This window comes from Grus americana, chromosome 6 (genome assembly GCF_028858705.1).
Source record: "Grus americana isolate bGruAme1 chromosome 6, bGruAme1.mat, whole genome shotgun sequence".
In the NCBI taxonomy this organism is placed as follows: Eukaryota; Metazoa; Chordata; class Aves; order Gruiformes; family Gruidae; genus Grus; species Grus americana.
In genome coordinates, this window is record NC_072857.1 from 10,787,256 (window position 1) to 10,813,095 (window position 25,840).

The 25,840-nt window shown below is 49.9% G+C and overlaps 1 protein-coding gene across 5 annotated transcripts; it reads left to right on the forward strand.

The window, feature by feature from the left end:
- On the forward strand, positions 1-25,634 carry STEAP3 (STEAP3 metalloreductase). Of its 5 annotated transcripts, XM_054829155.1 has the most exons (6): positions 723-737; positions 8,227-8,310; positions 12,872-13,355; positions 13,819-14,346; positions 15,893-16,057; positions 22,179-25,634. In XM_054829155.1, the coding sequence occupies exons 2-6, from the start codon at positions 8,231-8,233 to the stop codon at positions 22,467-22,469; spliced, it is 1,548 nt and encodes a 515-aa protein (XP_054685130.1). In that variant the 5' UTR covers positions 723-737; positions 8,227-8,230; the 3' UTR covers positions 22,470-25,634. The 5 variants fall into 5 exon arrangements, with proteins under 5 accessions (XP_054685129.1, XP_054685132.1, XP_054685130.1 ...); XM_054829154.1 differs by lacking the exons at positions 723-737; positions 8,227-8,310 and adding an exon at positions 1-152; XM_054829157.1 differs by lacking the exon at positions 8,227-8,310 and having other exon boundaries at positions 619-737.
- Positions 25,635-25,840: the final 206 nt, after the last annotated feature.

A 25,840-nucleotide genomic window follows, 5' to 3' on the forward strand; every position in this document is an offset into this window, starting at 1 on the left:
TGTGGGTTTGACCCAATGCTTTTGCCTGAAGACACTACTTTTAGTGCCAGCTCTCGGCAGCCCAACAGCACGCTACCGTCGGTCTATCGGAGCGGGGCCGTGCGGCTGTGTGAGGGGTGGCTGCAACAGGCCAACTCTTTCCCGGTGCGGGGGTAAGAACCATTATCTGCTCCGCACCCTGTGGCACAGCTTTTAAGAGCAAGTGCACGGCCCCTGATAGCACGGAGAGAGGCGCACCGAGCCGCACCCTCCCATTAAAATGAAACACTGGCTGGCTCTGAAATGCCCTTATAAATAGAGAATTAAGGTCTGCCTCCGACTCCTGCCGCTAATGGATACCGCGTCCGCTGCAGCCCCGGCGGCGATGCCCTCCCGTCCGCGTGCGTTTAACCTCGGCGTGGCAGTGCCACCCGGGTGGGCGCAGCAGGGAGCGGGGCTGCCGGTGGGGCCAGGGCTGGAGGGCTCACCGGGCCCGCACCCTCACCCCCGGGCCGGGCAGTGCTGGGCCGTGCAGTGAGCCGGGCCGGGCTGTGCTACGCCGTGCCGGGCCGGACTGTGCGATGCTGTGCTGGGCCGGGCCGGGCCGGGTCACGCCGTGCCGAGCGGTGCCGAGCCGAGCGGAGCGGCGCGGCCGCCGGCGGGCACATGGGCAGGAGGGCGGAGCCCGCGGCCTGACATCACCGCCCCGGCTCCCCGCTACCGGACGGCTCCGCTCGCCCGCCCGCCGCCGCGCAGAGGTGAGCACCGCGGGGGGACGGGCACGGCGAGATTCGCCCTTGCGGGGACGGCGCGGCGCGGAGGGTGGGCTGCCCCACGACCGGGGCCCGGCGCTGGCGGCGGGGCTCGAACCGGCAGCCGCGGGGCCGCGCCGGGCGTGCAGTGCAAGGCGGGGGCGGCTCGGCTCGGCGCGGCGCGGCACGGCAGAGAGGCGCCGCCGGGGGTGCCCCCGCCCGGGGTGACCGTCCCGGGTCCGCGGGGCCTCGCCCGCCGCGGAGCGCTCGGTCCCGGAGCCCCGTCCCGCCAGCACCCCCTGGCCCCGGGAGCCCCGCGGCGGGGCTGGGCAGCGGGGGCCGGTCTCGCCCCGCGGTCCGCTCCGCCCCAGGGCTCGGGCAGGGGGGTCCGGGCCGGCGGCGGGAGCGGCCCCCGGGGCCGTCTGTGCTGTGGCCGCCTCGGTGCGAGTGTTGGGTTTGGGGCTGGGGCCAGGTCCCGGCCAGAAACTTCCGAGGGGGCCGGTGTGTCCCAAATCCGGGTGGTCACTAGGAAGAGGCCGGCGGGATGCCCGTCCACAGCAGGTCCGCGGGGCTGCGATGAGGGCTGTCAGCTGGAAGTGCTTTCCCGTGGCTGTCGGACACGTCCGTGCAGGTACGGGAAACTCCCTGGCACCGGGCAGAAACCCGCCTGAAACGGGGCAGGTTTTGCTCTGCGAAGTAGACTCGTGGTTTGGTCCTCGTGAGCGCGGTGGGATGGCGAGGGATAGACAGATGCACAGGTCGGGTTGTGTACTTCAGAGAGCAGTTTGCGCTTGGGTTTCACTTTTTCATTCTTAGCTCTCCAAATGCTTTGAGGAGATGAGTGGCTTCTTCCAGCAAGGGAGAAATCAGCACTGAGATATAAAAAAGCTTGGGAAAAATCTCGGCCAGGGCCCACGGTCCCTCAGAGGTGAGCGGGGAGCGGCCGTATGGTTTCTGTACTGATGTAGGAGCTTTATAAAAGGTACAAGGGTTGGATGCTCTATGGGGGGGACTTCAGCATTTGATCTGTGTCTGAGTAATGAAGGATGAAAGCTGCAAAGGAATTGGAGGGGTGACTTCGTAGTAGGACCATCCCACAGGTGATGAGACCTGGAGTGGGACTGTCCCTGTCCTGTGACCCTGGCCAGGGTGTAACCTCTGCCCGAGGGGTGTGTGGGGCCGTGAAGGCCCCTTTGCTGAACCACGGGGAGCTTGGGGGAGCATTTGTGTTCGTAATGCCTGCAGCCCGCTGAGCTGAGCGGAGGACGGACGGGTACTGAGGACCCCAGATTATTTCCTTCGGTATATTCTAAATAAAACCAGTGCACAGAAAAATGCCTTCCATGGTGAGAAACCAAAATTGAGAGACAGCAGGAGAGGAAGGCCATCGCCTACAGCATCAATACTCCTGTGGGCTGAGGAGATGGAGGACTAACAAGATTTAAATACTATATCAAGCTTAAATTTTCTCATCTTCTAGAATCTCATTTGCCATGAAACAAATGTACAGTAATACAAGATCACATAGTCACTGCACATATTTGATTTCCTCTGTAATTGTAAAGAAGAAATTGTTGATGACTCAACAAGTCTTTGTTTAAAAGAAAAATATACCAAACCCCAGGAAAACATGCTTTTTGAAAGCATAATATTTTTTTTCACTTTGCTTTGCTTTTTTATTTTTTTTTTGTTTGTTTTGCTTTTTATTGTTAGGAACGATGCTTTGACTGTGACCTTGTAACATCTCACCCATAAATAGAAGCAGGTTTAGATTCAGGGGAAACACATTTTTTCCCATGGTGGAAGAAGTAGGCCAGCCACGCCGGTTCTTTCAAGAGGTGGGAAAGGCACTAGCAGCTGTGGTAAGAGATGTCACATACCAAGAATTAAAACCGTCCAATTTGTTATCTGTAAGTTTACCATCGCTGATTAGAATTAGCTTTTCTGTCAACTCCACAATGGAGGAAAATGCTAATTATTTCCAAATTTTAAGTTACTGCTTCTTCATAGGGCAGTTTTCCCTACAGTGGGTTAAGCAGCTTCCCATCTTCATCTATGTTTAAGTGAAATGTAGCTCAGCTGAAAGGATAAAACATTTTGAAAGCATGTCAGTGACATGGGAGCTTACGTCCCATTTCCAAAAGCCCTTAGGTACTTTGGGGCCTAAATCACTTGAACATTTTGAAAATTTTTCCCAGGGTTTAAGGAACTGAGACAGAAATTCCTCCCATCATTTTTCCAGGTTCTCAGATTTTCAGTGAGTCTCTCTGAAGCATTGATTGTGGTAAAACTTGCGTATGCATTTCCATTTAGTTTGTATGAATACACCACTGTAGTCTTTGGAAAAAATGTCCTAAGAGCTCCCCATGCACCGTAGGCTTCAGGAATCAGGGTCTGTAGATAACGTGTGTACCACAAAAGTGTGCTGATACCAGCATGTGCAAGCACTAATAGATACCAACATGCGTCTCTTCAGGTACTTGGAATAAATTAACTTCTCACTGCGAGGATGTGCGTGCCAAAGGTGGGTGCGGGAGATGTTGCTCCAGCAGAGCTGGCTTAAAAAAACACATTAAAGCCCATCAAAGAAGGATCCACGATGGGCGGAACCAAGCAGGCAGGCAGCATCAGTTCCCTCTGCAGCAGCCAGCGTAGCTTGGCACAGGATGGCTCTCTTGCGCGGCGGTGAAATACACGGTATTTGTACTCATCCAGCACACGTGGATCTCGCTAAGTCGTTGAGGTCCTTGGGGGAAGGCATGCTGTGCACACCCACACGTGCACATGTGCACACGTATGCACCAGACTTCCCTCGTCCCGGAGAAGGTACCACTGAATTGGTACCTTCTGCTGCAGCTTTATACCGAGGTGTTCTCCTTCCCAGACACCTCTCCTGCCCACCACAGCTGCTCAGTAGAGCAGGTATGTCCGTGGCATGTCTTGAACGTGCCCCAAGGAATATAGTGTGTTCAGGCAGAGCAAGGGCTGTATTCACAAGGCAGCATGATCACCATAGTCATCATCATCCTTCTGTGATCCTTTCCTGGTGAAGCCACCTGCTGCCTTCTCTTGCTTTTCCTCCAGCACCTCCTAGGTCAATAATACTCCCTCTTCTTCCTCCTTTCCTGCTGGTCTCATCACCTGCTTGAAGGAGTGAAGAAAAATAGAAATGTAAATTAGATGGCCAGAACAGGGCACACACAGCAAGACATTAGCAGCTCGGTGTCCCTCAACAGAAGGCACCAGGTGAATTTGCCTCCCCGGGCCGAGAGACCTGGCTCTGCTCTCTGGGTTGTCGGACCAAAGGCACGTTTCTGCCGGACACAGGCAACCAGCCAAGGGCAGGGAGGGGAAGGCAGAGTGCTGTGGGGTCCCAGCATCTCAGGGCAGTGAGCTGACTTTTGGTGGAGAGCATCTCTCTCCCACCCATCTCCCACCCGTCTGGATCCTCGAACCTGGTCAGCCAGTCATGTTTGCCCCATCTCTCCCAGTAGCTTCCCAGGAGCTGCTGGGAGAGGCAGATGAGGCAGAGCGTGGCCCTACACCAGCTTAATTGCCTTTCCTGGGCAAAGCACCCCGTTTTCATGGCTGCGCGTATTCAGGGCTGGCTGAGAGCTACCTCTGTGCACTGCGTGCCGTGCCTGTGCTCCAAGGCAGGAAAGCAAGAGATCAGCAGGAGCCAGGCTGAACCCATGCCATCAGTTGTATCTTCCCTCCACCCCAACCTGCCTCCCGGGCCATCTTCTCTCTCTGTGTGGTCCTGTGCATCCTCTGAGTCACCATGAGAGGCAAAATCAGAAAGGTGAGGTAGCGCTGCTGATTTTGGAGACCCTTCTAACAGGCACTGCAGTGCAGGAATAGCCAATCCAAATATTTTCATGCACACACAGCGCAATTCCTGCGCGTCTTTCCTGGAAAGAAGTAAAGAGGTTTTAAACAGCTGGAGCCTGCCAGCTCCCTGCAGTGACTGCTGAAGTTCACCATCTCCAAAGCCCTCAAGCTCCCAGCAGAACGGCACAAGCTGCCCAGAGAAGAGCGGAAGAGATTTTCCCCAGCTCGGTTCAGGCAGGAGCACCTCCTCCCATTGTGTCTGGCCGTAGGGCATTATTAGATCTACCTGAGAAGCTGCCATCATCTGGGCTTTTGGCTGCTTCCCTGCTCTCCCCAGACTTCGGGAGGGGAAGGCTGAGTCACTGTGAGATAGTCATTAACTTGGTAAGAGCAGCAAGCAAATTAAGACCCCAAAAGAAGGCAAGAGAAGCCACGTGGGACTTCAGTACAGCACCTGCAGTTGTTGTAAACCATCACTTTGTGTCACTTAAGAACTAAGAGATAATAAGCAGGGAAAAATAACCTTCTTATCCAGATAAAGTCATGTGTGCCATGTCAGCATCAGCACTGCTCTACCTGCCTGTCTTGCTTCAGGTCTGTGCTCTCCATGGTCTTACAATGAAACCTCCGGGTTTCCCAGACTTTCAGTTTCCCATTTCATGATGTTTTATTACAGGGCAGGTCCTTCTCAGGCCTCTCATTACTCTATTGACACAGCAGGCACAGGCAGCAGGATCTTTTGGCAGGAGAGCAGAGGAAGCTCTTCAGACAAGGACTTTGCTGCAAAGAAGTGGTAACTGCGAAGAGGAGCCCCTTGCCTTTGGTGACAAGTTTGAGAGAGGAGAGTTTGGGGCTACCTATAGCAGAACCTGTTGGTAACTGTGCTTAAAAGTACATAGTTTTGATGAAAAGAGCAAGCCAAAAGTTTGTTTTCCAGTTCCATATTGTAGGCGGGTGATTTTTCTGCTCAGCATTAATGTTGCCTTGGGAAGGGAAATTGTCCCTGCAAAGTGACCACAGACTGATGTATTTCTTTAGGAAAACTGTAGCCAAAATGTCTGAGCTTGTGTGGGAAAAAGAGACTATTTTGCCCTGGTGGGAAATTCTGGTAGCCCTTTCTCCCCCACTTTCCCCTGTTTTGAAAGATGTTTTTGAATCCTGCTCATGGTGAAGAACATCCTGTGGTCAGAGACATGCCTTTGGCTTCACCGCTGGCTTCCAAAACCAACAGCCTCAATAATCATCAATGTTTAAACCAGGGGGTGTACCAAGTGGGGAGGGTCAGTGCCTGTCAGCCTGTGTTTTCATTAGCGGGTGATGGAGTCAGGAGGCACGTACTGAATTTGTAGGTGACACTGAGCGGGAAGGGACTGGGAATGTTATAGAGGAGGAGAGACTAAGAATTGAAGATTGTAACACAAATTGGAGAGAAAAAAAAAAACAACAAACACCCAAAACAGGGCATGTGTCATGTCCTGCGTGGTAGGACTGACTGACCGCATGGACATCAGGTCAGAGGACGGGGTGATGGGCACCGTGGCCCTGTGTCAACAGTGTCACACAGTTGTGCAAAAGCAAACAGCATGCTGTTTGAAGATGAAGAAAGAAAAGCGGCACATCCAGGAAGCGGCATCTCTGCTCCGGCCAGTGCATTTTAGGGGCTTGATTGGAAAATAGAGTTCTGGGCATCCTCCAAGAAAAATGAGAGGAAGGAAGAGAGGCTGAGTTGTCAGACACTCAGCAAATAGCAGGTCTGAGGAAAGAGCTGGGTTTCACTCATGCTGGAAAAACCGAAGGGAGACGTGAAACCCGTTCTCAAAATGCAGAATGTGTCTGCAGAGAAGGATGGGGCAAATCGTTTGCTGTGTTCTTTGGGGGTAAGAGAGGAAGCAGTGAGGTTAATTGGATCTCGAGATAGAGGGGAGAAGGCTGGGCTCTGCAGGAGCTTACAGAAGTGGTTTTAACAGATAAATACCTGATAAATGAGATAATCAGATAAACACCTGCCCTAGGGCAGGGATGAGGACCTGTGATTGCAAAGTGCAGTGGAGTGAAGAGCGGTGGCAGGGGGACATGCAGCAACGCCGGGAGTCCACGGCAGGTGCAGGAGTCCACAGCAGCCCCGCAGGTCCCACAGCAGGTCTGGGGTCACAGCAGCCCCGCAGGTCCCACAGCAGGTCTGTCCCCACCATATCGCAGGGGACAGCCTCAGCACCCAGCAGTGCCTGCTTGGGGTAGGACCATCTCCATCAGGACAGGTCCCTGTCCCACCTCCCCACCCCGGTGGTAGGGGTGCAGGGTGAACAGCCCCCCCGGACAAAGGGGCTGAAGGAGCCTAAGGACGGCAGCGGGGGGAGCCTGGCTCCCGGCATTTCCTCATTCTCCTGGCCTGGCTGGCGTCCCGGGTAGGTTTGCAACATGGCTTTTCTGGCTGAAGTAATACAGACGGTTGATTTACTCCCTTTGCCAGTTCCTGGTTTCACCACTGCAGAGTTAACTCTGCTTCGGAAGGAGAAAGAAGGAAAGAGGCAGTGAGCCTGGTTTCCCCCCTCCTTCCCTCTCTTGCGGAGCAGAAGGGTTATTTCCAGTCAGCCTGGGCAGGACTGCAAGGTCTCCTGAAATGTGCACCAGAGCTGGGGTTAAAGCAGCTTTGGATAAGCCCTTTTCTGACTTAAATCTGTACCAGTCCCAACAGGGACGTGGTACTCGCTGTGCTCCTCAGAGGGACACTCCCGGTGTGGGAAGGAGATTTAAATGTTTTATTTTCCCTGGAAACAAAATGGCTGTAGCAAAAAAAGTGAGTATTTCACAGCAAGACCTGAACGGAGACATCAGGTGCTGAATGCTCCTCTCTAGCTGGGGCTTCTCGAGGGTTAACGCAGCAGGAGATGCGGGTGGGCATGGCACTGAGCAGAGGGCTCTGCAAACAGAAACTGTAGGGCTTCGTCTCCATGGTACAAAGGTCCCTCCATGCTGATTGAAAGTCCCCTGGGGGCAGAGATCACCTTTGTCCCTCCGGTGTGTATGTTTGTGGGACCATGCTCCATGGAGCCAGGTGGCAGCCGTGGCCCAAAGGGACCATCCTGTTGCAGAAAGCGGGACGTTCCTCTGCCATGACTTGACCAAGGGCTCTGCTACATCAGTTGATTCCTCCTGTGGTTTGCTGGTCTTTCAACCCACGTGCTCATTAAGGGATGTAGATAATAATCATGTGCTTTATCTGAAATAACCCCCAACACAGAAGCTGAAGCACAGAGGAGGCTCTGTGATGACCTGCACCGGGTTGAACCCACAGCACTCGAGACTCAGTTGTGGTCAGTCTAAACAAAACCTGACCTCAGGGAAGACAAAAAAGTGGTTGTTTTAGCCAAGGTACTGCTGGCTTGGACTCCATATGTGAGGCTGAGCTCAGAGATGAGTTTTTGTGCAAGCAAGAACCAGTTTGGTTGCACTGGACAAGACCATTACTTGGAGCTCCTTATGAGATCGCTGCCATGTTCTTCAGCACAGTTTGACTCAGCGATACATTTTAGACATTGCTTTTTCTATTAGAGTTATTGTAAAACTAAGTTGTTTTTTATCTGATAAATCTGAATACCAAGGCAGTGAAATGGGTCTTGATTTTTTTGGCCAGAACTGAAGTGAAGCTTGTGCTCCACTACAGGTCCATGTTTCTTCAGGGTTTGCAACTCGAACACAGCCAGACTGCGAGTCACAGGAACCAGCTGGGCTATCCTCCTGTACCAGAGTAAGTGAAAGGGGCCCGAAAAGATGGTCCTGTTGTTAAAGACATGGTCAAGAATATCAGGGTCTTCCCAGGCAAACTTGCTGGAGTCCCGTTATCGTTAGTATCGCGGTCCCCCATGTCTGTTGAAAGAGGATAACTACTGAGCCGGCTCCCCGTTAGCGGTGGGGGATGATCTGCTTGGCAGATTGACTCTGCTGTGAGTCCAGAGACACCTGAAGGGGCTCCTGCAGCCCGGCTCTATCCAGAACGGCTGTCTGCTGCAAAACCTGAACGAGGCTGCTCAGTGCGGGCAGAGAGGCAGAAAAACCTTGTTTGCCTGGCACTGAGCCTAAGCTAACAGGCTTTGCCAAGCCTCAGGTGCAAAATACGTTGAATTATCCGTGTTTTCTTCTGTGAGAGCCCCTCCCTCCCTCTGCCTAGGCAACAGAGATTTGACTGCTTCATTTCACCCAGCTTTTGCCTGCCTGATCCCATTCTTTGGGACAGGAGTGGCCTTCTGGCCAGTTTTGGTAGGGTGCCCGGCAGAGGGGACCTCCCCGTCTTGCTTGTTGCCCATCACTGCTATTGTCCTGCAAATAATAGCAGCAATTGCAATGCAGTCAGTGAACTGCGTGCAGGAATAAGCGTGCTAAAGCTAGACATAGCATCCCCACACAGTGATATGAGGGTGTCATTAATAGTCTAACTGAAGAGCAGCTTTACATTGTATTAGATATTTTAATTAGGGAACTGCTTCCCGCTTAGGATTGAAGCTAGTTTACTTCCACTGGGCTGGGCTTTAAATCATCTTGTAGCTTCCTCAGTAAGAAACCGATCTCCTTGATTTGTAGGTGCCATAACTCAGCAGGGGTGCAGTTTCTTGATAGGAGAGATCAATAGCTGAGGTTTAACTAAGGCTGCAGCCTGCTACAGATGTGTCCGAGTGCTGCGGTACTCACGGTGCTCTTGGTCTCCTTTGTCTCCGGGTGACTCCGCAGCATCCTGGCCACGGTTGCTTTGCACTGACTTTGGGTGGGTTGACCTTGCCATGAAGAATGAGCTTTGGGAGGGAGAGTTTTAAGCAAGTAACACATTGTTCACAGGTGCAGAAAAAGCAGTGTGAAGATGGCAAGTCAGGGGAGGCAGCGGGAGAGGGGGGGTCTGCGTGCTCCACAGAGATACAGAAGTGAAAAAAAAACCTGTTGCCTAATCAGACACTCCATTTCCAGGCATCTGTTAGGCAGAGACCACGGTGTTTGTCTTGTTGAAATGCTTTTATGGTGAAAGAGGGATTTTCTCCTCTTCTTTTGGGGGGATCTCGGTGTGTGGCAGTGATGGCAATGTCCCCACCAAGGGCTGTGCAGCGGGGACGGGTCCTGCTCCAAAGCCCCAGCAGTCAAAGTATGACTAAAATAATCACACTGAAATCCACAGAAAACATTTTGAGGCTTCTTACTTTTTAACTATCCTGCTGACTTCAAAGGCCATTTAATTCTGTCATGCTTTTTAATCAAAATAACCGGAGACAGCAAAGCTGTTTATCTCCAAACATTGCCAACATCTCTCTACATGTTCAGTGGCAGTTACAGGACAGAGAAAACACACTACAAGAAAATTTGCTAGCAGCAAAATTTGCGTCTCTATGTGAGCACAGAGAGACCTTTGGGGTGCTTTAGATTGACTATAAAATGAGTCTGCAGGTAACGACCGCTTTGTCACTCTGAAAGTTGATTGCTGTCCCCTTGGCTGAGAGCCAGAGTGCGTCTCTCTATTTTGGGATAACATTTTGTGTGTACAGGTGGTGGGAAAGGGGGGGGGGGGGGGGGGGATAGGAAAGAAAGCTTGTTAAGCTGAACAATAGTGTTGGCCCGAGAACAAATAGTTCTGTCCACAGATAAATTTAGGTGGAGCAAGAAGATTTCTAAAAAGTAAAGCAGTGAGCTTTTGATAAAGCGTCGGATAGGAAGGGGCCAGGAAAAATAAAACCAACACCTTGTCAGATTGAGCTGCTTTACTTTACATCAAGGGCTTAGCAGAAGCCAGCTGGTTGTGGTCAAAGAGGACTGGTCCGTCCGTATTGCCCTCCAGCGTTCCTGTTGACTTGGGCTCCACTCGGGAGGTTGCTCTTCACCTCGAGAACTCCCAGGCGTTCCCTTCTCCCTCCTCACCGATGTGTTCCTTTTCCAAGCCGAGAGCCCTTGTCATTTCTCTCACTCTTTCCCTATGTCTCTCTTCTAGTTTTATTCCCTCATTTTTTGCAGTGGAGTGAGCGGAACTGCACTGCGCAGTTCAGTGCGTGGATTTGTACAGCGGTATAGTAGTGTTTTTTGTGTTGTTTTTCATGCCTTTCCCACTCATTCCTGGATGAAACATCCTAGTGACTGTGGTGCACATGGAATATACCTAAGGCAGGGGTGTGTGCACAGGCAGCAGCCTGGGTTAACCCAGCTGACACAGCCAGCAGCACCAAATCAGCCTTGCAGCACACGAACCCTTCTGCAGGTCTGGAACAGAAGCAGAAACCTTCAGAGTAAAGTATGAGTAATTCTAAGGACTCTCTTACTCACCTAGAGCATGAAAGAAAGTCTATGAGATATGTGGGGAGCAGAGGAAAGGTGTAATTAAAAGGGGAGAAGTCATCACACCTTTCTTTGGCACTTGTTTTCTCCTGAGAGCACTTCTTCCATGAACACGTATCTTTGGTCTCTGGGACAGGGGGACGCTTGGTGGGAGGCAGGGAGAGCAGAGAGACCTCTGCCATAGAAGCAGTACTGTCCCCATAGCCATGATTTTTTGTATTCAGAACAGTGAATTATAGTTCCAAGGTCCATCTGCTGAAGGTGTTTTGCAGGCTTCCATGAGGAGCAGAACTGAGAGATCGTGGTTGCTGTGTGAGAGATCTTCTCCCCCACTAACTCAGGCTCAGTTTGATGTGTGCCCGTCAGGGAGCACTGAGCTGGTATTTTCAGAGTACTATGACCTTCAGATCTTTTTTTCTGAGTGTTTTTAACAAATTTACAGTTCATGAAAGTATACATATAGTTGGGGGGGGGTTATGCCCATAGGCAGCACTTGGCATGTGTCAGTAGTGAATTTTGGTGCTCAGGTACTTTGAATGAGGAGATCCTTCTGCAGAGTCTTCACAATAAAGATTGACTGTCCTAAACGATCATCACCCACAAGCTCCATCTTCTCAGTATTCACTCCCTTTCCCAGATCACTTACGAGCATGTTGAACAATGCAGATCATCAGGAAAATCCCTTGATAACCTCTTCCCATTATGAAAATTATTTATTTCTCCTTCCCCTTTGTTCCCCATTGGTAACTATTCATGCAGAAGTGCCCTTCCCCTTTGCACCACTACTGCGCCAATCCCAGAAAAGCCTTGGGTGAAGGACATTTTCAAAAAGCCTATGAAAAACACAGCCTGCACCAGGGACCAGGTCATCTCATCAGAGTGGTCACCTTCACTTTGAAAGACCTTGACTAGCTATAAGGCAAGACTCTACTCTGCCAAAACCAGGTTGTCTCAGTCCCAAATGTATCACGAGTTTGTTAATTATGGTCTTTATTATAATCTCTACCGGTATGCCCAATGCAAAAGCCAGATCTCCTGGCATGTACATTCCCTGGGCCACCTCCTGAGCCCTTTAAAAATCTGCCCTTGAGGAATTTGCCATTCCTTAAGGGCAAATTTACCGTTCCTTAAGCTGGGAGGCAGATTCGAGCTACCGGTGGCACAGCCCATGAGCAGCCTGGCAGTTCCCTGCCTGAATTTCATCTGCCCTCCAGGGCTGGCTGATGTGCTGCCCATGAATTTATTGATCTGCTTAAAACCTCTCCATGGCCTCAATATCTAATCCATTACAGACAGCAGAGTGTTACAGGGCAAAATTCATTAACGTTTGTAAAGCTCATCAAGATCTTTCATAAGCAAATCCCACCATGTTTTAATATATTTTTTAAATGTCACAAGTTCTCATTACTCATTGAAGAGCTGAAGCAAACAGTGCTTGCCAGACCCAAATATTGGAACAGACAAAAGCTGCAACTCTCTTCATCTATCACTTTTAGGACACTTTCATTTCAGCATAAACTCCCTGCCTTGATTCTGCTCCTCCAGATCAGAATCCACCCCCCCCGTTCTCCCAAATGTGAGCTCAGGGATCCCTATAAACCCCTGGCCCTGGGCTTTTCAGAAGATGCCTGCTGGCTTCATGGGCCTCTAAGAGCTGCTGGTCCTGGTTGCTGGTAGGATTGCGCTGGCAGCATGCGATGCCAGCATGAAGAACAGCAAAGGATGCATGACTGCAGCCAGCAGGTCTTGGATCACACAGATAAGGGGAAACCTTCCTAAAGCCCTTCGCCTCTGACCCAGCGTGGTGTTTTGTCCCCCTCCAATGGTGCTTGTACATTACTGCACACTTGCTGGTGAGTTTGGTGGATGGGTCCTGGGCTACTGGGACAAAAACCACGTGCATTTCTGTTCAAGTGGCTTTTTCCCCCACGACTGCAGATGTGGTCTGGGTCTCTGCAAGAGCTTCACAATGAACTTGCATTTCCCCTTGTTTTTCCTGCCAGGATGTCCGGAGGAGACATGGCCAAACCTCTCCTGGGCCATCGGAGCATGGAGGGTGACCCCAGCATCACGCCTGCGGCCGGACGCACTATCGGGGTGCTGGGGAGTGGGGACTTTGCACGGTCGTTGGCCATCCGCCTGGTGTGCTCCGGGTTCAAGGTGGTGGTCGGCAGCCGCAACCCGAAGCGCAAAGCTGGCCTCTTCCCTTCTGCAGCAGAAGTCACCTTCCAGGCTGACGCAGTGAAGAAGACGGATGTCATTTTTGTGGCGGTTTTCAGGGAACATTACTCCACCCTCTGTGACCTGGCTGATGTGCTGGTAGGCAAGATCCTGGTGGATGTTAGTAACAACACCGAGATCAACCATCACAAAGAATCCAACGCCGAGTACTTGGCTTCCCTGTTCCCAGCCTGCACTGTGGTCAAGGGGTTTAACGTAATTTCTGCGTGGACGCTGCAGTCAGGTGCCAGGGATGGAAATAAGCAGGTATTGTTTTCTTCTGACCAGGGCCAAATCCCGGCGGTTTCAGCAGCTGAGATCTAGCAGCATCAACAAATGGCCTTAGGCTCCAGGAAAAGGGGTCTGAGTGCTGGCTATGGCATCCAGACACCACCCCATAGCTTCTGCATGCCTTTGCTCAGAAATGAAGTACCCCAACTTGCTTCATGCTTAGACTTTGGAGCCTCTGCCTAAGTGAAAAGTATTATTTAATTGTCTGTTTATCTAAACACAGCCAGTAAAACAAACTGGTGGTGCACACATGAAAGGAAACCCGTCCAGGAGAGAGGTCTTTGGCAGCCATGGTAAATCCCCATCAGAAAGCCTGCCAGGAAGCATGATGCTCGGTGGAATACTGTAGGCTTCCTTTAGCACAGCATCCCTCCCAACGCACTCGTTCCTAGCAGCCTGATCTCTCTTTGCCCTGTGTGTATCTTTCTGTTCGTTGCAGGTTCTGATTTGCTCAAACAACCAAGAAGCCAAGCGCACTGTAGGAGAAATTGCTCAAGTCATGGGATTCACCCCTGTGGACATGGGCTGCATGTCATCGGCCTCTGAGATCGAGAACATTCCCCTGCGCCTCTTGCCAGCCTGGAAAATCCCCATCTTCTTGGCTCTGGGGCTCTTTCTTTGCTTCTTCACTTACAACCTGATCCGGCAGGTCATCCACCCTTACATCAGGGAGCAGAAGAACAAGTTGTACAAGATCCCCATCGAGGTGGTCAACACGACGCTGCCTTGCGTGGCTTACGTCATGCTGTCTCTCGTCTACCTGCCCGGGGTGCTGGCAGCCTGCTCGCAGCTCTACTATGGCACCAAATACAGGCGCTTTCCAGATTGGCTCGACCAGTGGCTCCAGCACCGAAAGCAGATTGGTCTCCTCAGCTTCTTCTGTGCGGCTTTGCATGCCGTGTACAGCCTCTGTCTGCCCATGCGCCGCTCCCACCGCTACCAGTTAATTGAGATGGCCGTCAAGCAGGTAATGTGGGTACTCTTCAGGTCAGCACCTGTAGCAACCTTCTACGCACATCCAGATGTTGGGTAGCAGGCTTAACGCCTTGGCCTTTGCATTCACTTTCCAAAGCACGTGTAGGGCCGGGGGAATAAGCTGTTGTCTGCATGAGCACTTCTTCCACAAGGCAACCACACACCACGTACCAGGCAAGGAGGACCAGCCATCTTAGCAGGGTGTTGCCTAGGAGCTGGGATCAAACCCCCCCATGCCATTGCTCCCCAGAAGCACAGAGAAGCCTTTGAAGCCAGCCTTGCCCAGCACCTGGCGTATCTGAGACGAGGGCAGAGACAGGAAAAATGCTAGGAGGGGGGAAATCCAGTGCTGGAGGGAGCAGAGTTCCCCTCACCTTTTCTCCCTAGATTTTGGGAGATCCCCGTTTGCTCACCCTGATGTTCGCAGTAGGTACCTGCTGGTGTGACCAAGTCATAACCCAGGGGGGTTGTTTTGTAGGAGGTGTGTCCTCATCACAGTGTGCCTCCAGGAGTGTAACAAAATGATGGTCATAGTGTAAGAGAACGAGGAGATGGAAAAGGACTTTATTGCCTTATTGAGACTCTCAGCAGTGTTTATCTGATGCGAGGTTGCTACCTTCAGGCAATTCAGCCAGCTCTGTAACCCGGCAGTGCCTGGGAAAATGTGATTCTGCCTTCTCCTGTCCCTGGCTTCTCACTGCTCCACCCCACGCCTCCTGGGATGGCACGAGCTTTGTGCAGCTGAGTGGGGAGCCTGAGCAAGGAATTGCCCCAGTCTGCTTTCTGCACTGGGATATTTCCTGAGTGTCTCCAAATGCTGGTCCCAGCACAGAGGAGGGAAGGGGCCATGGGGGCAGCGGGGAGCCGGACAGCTGGTTTCGGCAGCAGTGCCTGTTCCAAGCATCCATCAAACGCCATCCCCAGCCTCTCAGCTCCAGCCGTGAGCAGGTCCTTCTCGACTGCCGCAGTCACACATTAATCTTGGGCAAGCATCCTGTGTTCATTTCCCCTCTACCTCCTGTTTTCTAGCAACATCTTTGTTTAGTAAATTAAACCCATTTAATGGGCTAAAGAGGACGGTTCTAAATGTTGCTCTTTCCCATGCAGCATAAAACCCATCTTCCCTTCCATTAGCATGAACAATTTCCCCCCTAAATGCACTTAAAACAAAGGTTATTAGGAGACTACTGCATATTCAAGCATCTCTATTTGTTTTCATGGCTTTAAACTGACTTCTCGTTCTAATTACCTTTCCAAATGCGACTTTGGGGCTTGCTGCTGTGGTTACGGGCTGTGGGAGCTGAGAGCATTCAGCAGTTCTGTGCAGCAGGCTTCAAATCTGGACTAGCTTTGGCCAAATGGCAGTGGGATAAAAGAGCATTTTCACACCTCCGAAATAGGCAAATAGCACTGGAGGTGTGCATAGGACCCTGTGTTCATCCAGGAAACCTGCTTCCAAAACCAAAACAAATACAGATAAAATTCAGTTCCTCTATTCCTAAGCGCTCCGTTTTAACAAACCTTCATTGTCATGCCAGGCTGTGGAGAAGAAGATGAATATCTGGGTAGAGGAGGAAGTCTGGAGGATGGAGATCTATATCTCTGTTGGAATAATTGCCCTGGGCTTGCTGTCGTTACTTGCCATCACTTCACTTCCATCCATCGCAAACTCTCTCAACTGGAGGGAATTCAGTTTCATTCAGGTAAAGTTGACATTTGCCGATGCCAGAGAGCGCTTTTGCAGTCAGAGTCAGACCCTCACGCAGACCATGGAGCTGTGCACCGGTGTCACGGGCAAACCCTGCCACTCCACACCTCCCCGTGCACCCCGGGGCCGTGGACCCCCTGCCCGGGAGGCGATACCGATACGATGGCGGGGCAGCGGGATGTGGTGTGACCCAGGGGGGCCGCGCCGCTCTCACGCAGGGCTGTGGAGGGTGCTGCTGCCTCAGGGGGAAGGGAAAATGTAATGTGTCATGGGCACCCACGTGAGGATTTGCGTCAGGCTTTGCGAGAGGGAGTCATTAATGTCTTGGCTGAAGTTCTTTCTCACCCTGCACTTAGCAGCATTACTTAGAGCTTCTGAGAAAAAAAACAGCCTGGGCTCTGCCTGTGACCCCCCCCGCAGAGTCCTCCTTTCCCCCTCGCTCTGTGCCCGGGAGCGGTGCTGCCCTTCACAGCTAAAAACCTCCTGGAGTCACACAAGGCAGAAAGCCCTGGGGTCATTTTGAGAGCTCAGGGTAGTTCCCTTCCGTGGGCAAGATCCCCCTCAGAGCCGTTTGCGTGTCAGTCATGCACGACACGTCGGAGGTGCTGCGGGGAGCTTGCACCATGGTGGGGAGGGCAGGCAGGTAACCCACTCTGGAGAGAGCTGGCTGCGGGACGCAGATCTGCCCTTGCATTTCAGGGAGAACAGCTTCTGAAAAAACAAGTTAGGAAAGCACCTGGGAGGACAGTGCAGGGGAAGGTTTGGCAGAGCTTGCATATACCCAAATATTGAACAGACAGGTTTGAAAAGGCCTAGACTGGTCTATAAAAATGTCAGAGCTCAAGAATCACAGAGAACTGGGTGGGATTTCAATGAAAAGTCCATGTCTGACTTTATTATGAGTGTCATTTTTCTTTCTCCAAAGTCATGCAGTGGCTTAGGAGTCATCTTCCCACTTGCAGCGATGTCCAAGCTCCCAAGGGCCAGATTCCCTTAGTGACGTGAGTCCACCACGCGGGACACTCACAAACCCCAAACTCAGGGGCTGCAGCGCTCTCAGGGCTGCGCTCGGAGCCAGGCTTAGGGCTAAGGGATAGCAGGGAGCAAACCTTCAAGCACTCCCTCCACATTAGAGCTGATTTTGAGGCCAAATTCCACCCACCATGTCACTGTCGTATCCCACAGTCCTAAAACCCGTTGTTACTTGTGGCTCCTGCATCACTGCTGCTTAGCGTGCGTCAGGCTTCAAGTCCCGCTGCAGTGACCCCCGTGGCACCCTGACACACGTAAGACCCCGTGGGACCCGTTCCTCCCCTGCGGAGCCTCCCCCGTGCATCACACCTAACCCTTCAAAAGGGGAGGGCAGGGTTCAAGGATGCGGAGATGAATATCTATCATCCAGCCTCTCCTGTTGAAGCTCTTCAGCAGCATATAAATAATTCAATATTCATTAGAGCAGGAGTTTGAAGCCTGCTCCCCCGCTTCCCCCACAAGTGCCCCGATCACCAAATGAGCGAGTCAGTTTGCCTTTTTTCCTCTCTCGCTGTGAGCTAGCGAGTAATTATTTACACTGAGTAGAAGAGACTCACCAGGAGAGCTTGACCCCAAGAGATCGTCCCTGGGGGAGAAGGGAGACCTGGCTTTAAACCTCTCTTTCAGATCGGACAACGGGAGCATATTAATTCTCACCACCATGCCTCAGGGGAGGGCTGCAGCCGCTGGGATGTTGGATAAATCGATCCTGGCTTAGGCATCTCATACCAGGAATCCCAAATGAAGGGAAGTATCTCCTTGCAGATGGAGGGAGGCTTTGAAACCCCCTGCATTTCCCTTTGGCTCCCCAGGCAGCCCGGCAGCTCTCCTGGAGGGTGCTGGCGGTGTCATGTAATATATACGTTGTCACGGCAGGCAATGCTGCCATCTCCTACCAGCGTACGTAACACGACCGTCGCATCTGCCCTTTGGGACCCCTTCCCGCGTCTTTCTAAGGGTATGTCAGCGCTGGTACCAGAGGTGATGCTCAGCTCCAAAATAGCTCTTGGCTGCCCCATATGGGAACTGGCTGGTGTAGTTCGGAAAGATACTCACACATATTTCTGTCACACGTATTTGTGTCCGCATGGGATAAGGCATGACAGTGTGACACGAGCTCCCAGCTGATCACATGCAGGAAAAGCACGGCTGAAATCGTGCTCTACTGTGGTAAAATCATCTAAAAAGAGCAGGCTGCAGATCTCTTAGCACGTTAGCTTCCTTTTTTTTTTTTTAATGAAGACTCTTTTATATCATTTACTGTCTGATAAGTTGGTGATGCCTTTCTTGAGGAAATTAAGAGCAGATACAGCTACAGCTCCCAGGCTCCAGAAATTAACATTCATGCAGCACAATGTGATCCTCCCTGCATTAATACACAGTGGCACAATGTAAATACAAGGGGTGAAGCTTTCTCAAATATTTGGGATGTCTAGCACTTGACCCTTTTACAGTGCATCAGAGGCATCATGGCTTCCCGTGCCTGGGGAAAGTGAAAGAGAGGGAAAATGGGGAGCACAGCCGCCCCAGCCAGGTGTCTCCCAGAAAATGCAGCAATTTGTTGCCATCGCAGTTGAACTGGCTGGTGTGTTTGAGAGATGCTCTACCAAAAGCCACATTGGAGAGAGGGCTGGGGCTTCTTACAAAGCCAGGAACCACTTTGGTCCCCTCCTTACCCGGAGCTTCCCAAGTGTGACATTTTCCAGCAGCAGTGTGTGTGCACCTGTATTAGTGTCACGGGATACTGCCATGCTTTTAAAATACACATCTGTTGACTGATGGGCCGAAAATCCCATTTGGATTGTTGCTAAGCTTTTAGAGGAAAAAAAACCCAAACAGTTAATTTTTATAGTAGTTCCTGCACATATACAAATTTCAATTAAAGATAGTTAAATTGGATACAAAGGTCCCCTATATGTCTAGTTTTGATTAACAGGAAATGTACAGGATCTAGACACTGGATAACAGAAATGATTCGTATGTAATTCAACTTATAGGAGACATTTTTAATGTTCCCTAGTGATTTACAAATCAACTCTAATTAGCTGAGAAGTAAAAATGTGTATGATCGCCTTTACCTTCCCACTCTGAGAAGTCCTCCTGGAATTTGAAGGTTGAATTGACCTGGTTTCTTTCTTAGCTTGGGTATCACAAGATATAAAGAATCTGTCATCAGACCTTTTCTAACCCTCCTGTTGACGAAGTGCGAGCCAGAGCCGCTTCCATGGAGCTAATGACTTCACGGGACTGACAGCAGCAGAAGTCAGAAACATATTTGGGTCAGGAAGGGGCTGTTGGCTTTGGACGCTGCCCAGACATTTCTAAATGAGCCACATGCGACTGAATCACCGTCGCTGATGCATTACAGGGAGCCTCGCAGACACCAAGGCGAGGGGGGAGATAGGAGAGTTAATACAGAACTGAAAATAGGTGCAAAGCCTGCATTAGGAAGATACCATCTTCATATAGCCATCCTTCAGAGGGCTTTAACACCTTATGTGGGTCGTGGCCCCATATTCCCCATGCTGTGGCAGTGGGGAAAAAAAAAAAACAGCCACTGTTTAAAAGAAGAAACCCCAAAAAGCTTCATAGCCAGAAACTGCATTGAGAGGATAAATGAGAATAAAGCTTCAAAACTCAGTGCGGCATCAGGGCTAAGCGCGTTGGCAAATCAGCCCCCGTGGGGCATTCAGTAGGCTCTGCATTGTGCTATACTGAGTATATATTAAGCTGTATATACAGAGCTAAGCTGCCATCAGCAAAATTTTTGTCTTTTGTGCACTTAGAGATCAACCTCTATCTGGCTGACAGCTTGTCTGGTGGGTGCAGCCACAGGGCCTTGCTGACCACAGGTCCTTCAGCCAGCCGATGGCACTGGGACACCCCTGGGCACCCTGCTTATCCCCAGCACCGGGGCTCTCACCAGACAGCCCCTCATTTGTGTCAGGAGCGGATCTGTGCGTTGCTGCGGTCTGAGGAGCTGCCAGCGCTGCTCCCAGCTGCCAGCAGCTTATCCACGTGTTTTTTTGCCAATTAGCTTTTTTGTTTCATGTGACCCACCACCCACATGCAAAGGTGGGTCACTGAGCGCCTGTGATGGTTTGTCACCTTTTGTCCTGCTAATTTCCATTCCTGCTCTCCCCTGGTACCAGCAGCGGTTGAAAGACAAACTGTAGAGGAACAAACTAATTATCTCCAGCTCCGACATCTCTGCCGACCATAGAGCCCCGCTCGGGCTGACTCTGAAAGCACCCTCTGCCCACGGCAGAAAGTGCCTGCTGCCCTTGGACTTCAGTCTGTCCCCTTTCCCCCTGCCCTGCTTTACATCTCTGTTCTGCCAGACAAGTCTCAAGCTGGTACTTCCACCCTTTTGCCACCCAGGGATTTTTTTGCCTGTTGGAGAGAAGCTCAGATAAATGATGGATGAGCTATGGGTTGGGTACTGCTGTTAGGTTCAACTGTAATCATGGCATATCGCAGCGAAGTCCTCCTTGATTTTCCAAGTGAAACCAATCTTGACCCTGGTTGGGTTTGCTGCTTGTTACCACTTCGGCTTAGGAACCATACGTGGCTTTTGGTAAGAAGGATACCTGTCCCTGGGAGAAAGGACAGATGCGGGGATGCACACAGGACTGAGGTTACGCTCGCAGGTCTGCTCCCAACTCCTGGCACGACCTTGAGCAATGCTCAGCTGTAACACAGAGAAAAGTTCTCTAACTTGGCAGGGTGTTGTATAGGTGAAATCTTGGCAGGACTCAGTGACACCCACACAACTGCCTGACAGGTGCTGCAAAAGTGAAGTACCTAGATCTGGTAGCACGTTTTAGAGCTCTCCTCTCCCCTGCCCAGCCCTCTCAGCTGCTTAAGTGATTAGCTCTGAAGGTTAGAGGAGTCTTGGTCTAGTTTGTTGGTAACATGGTACATTTTAAAAAGTTCCTGGGTTTTGAAATGGTTTCCCAGCAATCAAAATAGGAAGGGATGCTTTGAATGGAGTAGCTTTCCAGCTGAGATTTTTTTTTTTTCCTTCAAGACAAAATTGAGCTCTTCCTCCTGTCTTGCCCTGGTCCCTTATTTCCCTGCTGTGCCCTCTTTTCTGGACATACCTTCAAGAAGACTGTTTCTTGCTGATCTCTGACTAGCTGCACCAAGCCAGATATTTTGACTTGTAAAGGCTTCCTTCCCTGAGTTAGGGACACCAGCAGCTGCTACCCCTGATGCAGGCAAGAAACCACTGGTGAGGGGACCACAGTTTAGAAACCCTCTTGACAGCAACCCTCACAGGGAGGTGGAAATATTCAGACAAAACATCTCTGTGGGTGCTTTGGAGCCATGACCTCAGCTGAAAATGGGGGAAGTTCTTGTCTGCAGAACAGGGGGCTCAGTTCTTGCTGCCTCCCTGAGTGGATAAAGGGCTCTTGACTCCTCATTTCAAGGACTTAGTCCATCAGACAGCCTGATGGTCTGGCTCACGAACCAACACGGATCTCTAGGACAGAGAAGGAAACCCTTCAGGGCTGTTGCTCACCTCAGACCAGAGTATTTCTGTCTCCGCAATCTCATTTTCCTGTAGATGACAGCAGTTACCCGAAGGTGTCCTTGGCTCTGTGCAAGGCTCCAGCTTCACCGACTTCTGACAGTGCCAACTGCTGGTCCAGAGCCACGATGCTGATGCTTCACCCCGGCGGTCAGCAGCCTCTCGCCAGCCACGGACCAGCAGGCAGCGGGGCTGGCAGCTGCGGCTCGGGAGGAGCATTTGTGAGCTGCCTGCGGTTACGTGCTCGGCAGGGGCTGGGGGCTGCTGCCTCGCACGGAGGCAGGAGCCCGCCTCTCAGCCGAGTTGGCAGCATCTTCTGGGAAACTCCTGCTGAGTTTCTAATATCACACTTAACCTCTGATTAGGAAAAGAAAAATGCAGTCTGGCACGTTACCCAGGAAAGGTTTCCAGTTGCATTTTATTCTGTCCAAGAAATGCAGGAATACTCATTGCTTTCTCTGTACACTTACAGCATATAGTAAAAAAAATATAGGAAAATAGACAGGCAGGAGGTGCTCTGCTAACTGGCATGTGTTTCTCTTCCTTTTAGTCAACCCTTGGATTTATTGCCTTGGTAATCAGCACTCTGCACACACTCACGTATGGATGGTCGAGGGCCTTCGATGAGAACCAGTACAAATTCTACCTGCCTCCGACCTACACCCTCACGCTGCTTGTTCCATGTACTGTGATTCTAGCAAAAGTCATCTTCAGTTTGCCCTGCATCCAACAAAGACTTCTGCGAATCAGGAGGGGCTGGGAGAAGGGGAGATATGTGAAGTTTGTTCTGCCCAGCGCAACAGGGGAATATTCAAGTGGGGAGACCTCTAGCAATGTCTAACAGAGCCCTGGCTGTGACAGAGGATTTCAAAGCACTATCAACATTTCTATAAAGGTGTTTCTTTTTCTTAAATGTATGTGTGTTTTGGTATAATTGTATTGTGGGTAAATAATAAAATTCGGTGACTTTAGAAAATGGATGACCATGAAACTAGTTTAGACAGTAGTAGTTAAATTAGATTGCTGATTTGCTAGGACAATTACTGCCTTAAAAATGACCATGAAAGCCAAGCTAGCAGCACCAGTACATGAAAAACTGATGGACTCTGTCAGTCAGATCAGTCACTTGAGGTGCTGGCTGGCAGCTCCCCAGACCAGTACTTCTCAAATGCTTCCCTAGCTGCTCTCAGAAATTTCAATGCCTTTTTATTTTTATTTTTTAGTATGAAGTAGCACAGATTTTCTGGTGTTTAGGACAGCAAACATATCCTGCCTCTTGAGTATCTGGATCAATCAAGGCAGTGAGGTTTAGAAAGATGAATTGTCTCTGGTTTTGGTCTCCTCAATGAACTCTACAGACAAATAAGAACAGCAATATCCATGTTATGTAGCGTCTGCAGATTGTACTAAAAGCATCCACACCTGACAGCAAGTCCAAGTATCCCTGTTCTCTCAAACACAGACAGCACTTCTGGTCCTGCAAGCTGTGCCTGGTGCACATTTATACGCTACGGAAATAAAGCACCTTTTCCAGCAGTATAAAAGCATTTGGAGAGAAGGATGTCCCTAACATCACACATCTGGTCTGCACTGCTGTTTCTGAGATGACAACTGCTGCTGCTCTATGTTCTCTGTTTCACTAAGCCAAAGTTTTAAGCAGTATATGATGGAAACAGAGTGAAGATAATTATCGGAAGGATCTGCTGCTTTACAAAATTACATGGAGAGAACCCAAGGCCTTCCAGCTGGCCTTACATCAAATAACAGGGTGAAGCTTTTAGAAATCATTGTCACCTGAACATGCCCATTTACGCAGACAAAACAGCAGCTCTAAAACCATTGGTTTCACCAGCAACGATAAGATCTTTGAACAGTCTTGCAAAGGGATCAGCAAGTCTTGAAAATACAGCAATTATGTGTTTTGGGCACAGTCCTTCATTACCTTGCGCCTTAAAAAGTCACTTGCCAGATTGCAAAGCAGGTATCAAATGGTCTTCTGACTTCACACCCACTTCGGACAAGGTACAGGGCAATGAAGAGTTCTGTCCTAATTTCATTTTCCACCTGTCACTTCCTATCCCTTCAAGCTCTTGCTCTTTATCAGAATAATTCTTTAGGTTTTGGACATCCAAATCACCAGAGAATGGACAGCCATTCACAAAAGCTCATTTAAAAGCAAGCAATCGGGATGACACAAGAAGACTACCTCAGCAAGGTCAGATACAAGGACATGGCTGGAATAGCTTCATTTTCCTACAGTTACGTAGAAGACGCCACTTGGTGTTCAGTATTGCTTTGAAAAACAACAGCTGTCAGCATCAAATGAGGTACGGTTTGTGGGACAAGAAAGGACTTGTTACTACACCACAGTTAATATAAATGGGGAGGGAAACGATCAACTTTGGGGCACATAAACCCTTCTACAAGCCAACATTGCTTCTGTAACCTGGATGATTTCTACACAGATGGATCTTAAGAATTCCCTGTTTAGCTTCAAATAACTACAGTGAATAACATTCTCCAAATATTGCTCAAGCTGCCAGTGATGATATTGAGGGATTTCAGTTCTTGCCTAAGGCTTACAGCAAAGTCTCCAAACACCACTTCTTTTCACTGAATAGAAAGAAAACGGCATGAAGGAAATGCCCAGATTTCATCATCAGCTTATTTATTTATTTATTTTTTTAGGCAGCACGAAGAAGGTACCATTCTTTCCCACTGTCTCCTTCAGAAAATTGCGGTTATTCAGGTTTCCACATCCATCTGCACAACCTAGCCCAGATCAGCACCTGATCAAATCACTCACCAAGCAGACCGATTACCTGGCACTATTTATTTGTGTTTGACTGGTGGGTTAAGTTTCCACATGCATTTGAGACAGTTGCACCTGAGTACAATTCCACCCACTCCAGTTTAACTCATCCTTGAGGGAAAACTGGATTCAGCAAGATTGTTCTTTCAGTCTTCTCCATTTCACCATCAAGCAAAGTCAACATAGAAGCACCAGTTTACATATTGTCTGGTTACTATAGAGTATTGCAATGCCCCTTTTTCCTACTTAAGCTTCTTTTCACATCTTTATATGTCAGGCAACAGGACTGCCTGGTAGCAAAAAAACCCACAACCAAACAAACAGGATTAGGAGGCAGGGAAAGAACATTACACAAACTTGCAGGCTTTGACTTCAAGGGGAAAGGTGTGGTTTTACTGTGAGTCGCTGCAAGGTTAAAGACTCACCCTTCTGCCCAGCAGAAGTAAGGTTTGCACCTTTGCTTTGTTTACATAGCTTTGGCGCCCACATACCCTTTCCCACTGATGGCAAAGGGATAGTTTTCATGAGCAGAAGCAGAGTCAGGCACCCAGACCTACCCGAGGAGCTGGCTCCGTTAGCAAGTCGCACGGTGCTTTTCAGATGGACGCAAGCCCAGACGGACAGACGAGCCAGCTCAAAATGCGCACAGCTACCGCAGCTCCACAGCATCTAAAAAAAGGCTGATCAAGTGTCTGCAGGTAATGCCTGTGCCAAGACGCTGCCCAGCCAGTCACCATCCCTTTTAAAGACTGAAAGAAATTCCTATACATGCAGAACAGCGTTTCAAATGGTGCCCTCTGTAGGCGTCTTGTCCTTAAAACCTTTGACACAACAGTTTGAGTAATTTCTTCTGATTCTGGAATGCTGAAAAGTAGTTTGAGGAATTTTTCAATTATCTTTTCCTTATGCATTTTCAATGTGGATAAGGGGTTTAGTGAGGTTAGCTTAAAATTTACCAATTAACTGTTTTTGTACTTGGAGTTTCTCTCTCTGTATATATGTACACACACATATATTATTGCAGAATATATAACTGGAATGTAAATTCTTTATATTTTTATTTTCTGTATTGCCTACTATGTGCCTCTGGGATACGTAAGAACCAAATGAAAAGCTGTAAGAGTAAGGCCAGTTTTAATCACTGGCATCTGTAGTTATATAAAAAAATATCCTGAACATGTCTATATAATTATAGCAGAACTCGTTTGAGTCTTTTTTTTTTCCCTCCTCCTCCTAAATAATACTGTTACTTTAATGGCAGTAGTAGTGTGATTACCTAGAATTTAACCATTAGGAAATAAAACCCACTACAGTGAGCATCTGGTAGAGTCTTGTCACCAAGGTAATAAGTGAAAACGATCATTGCTGTGACCCATGGTGCCAGGGCCTCAATTACGGAG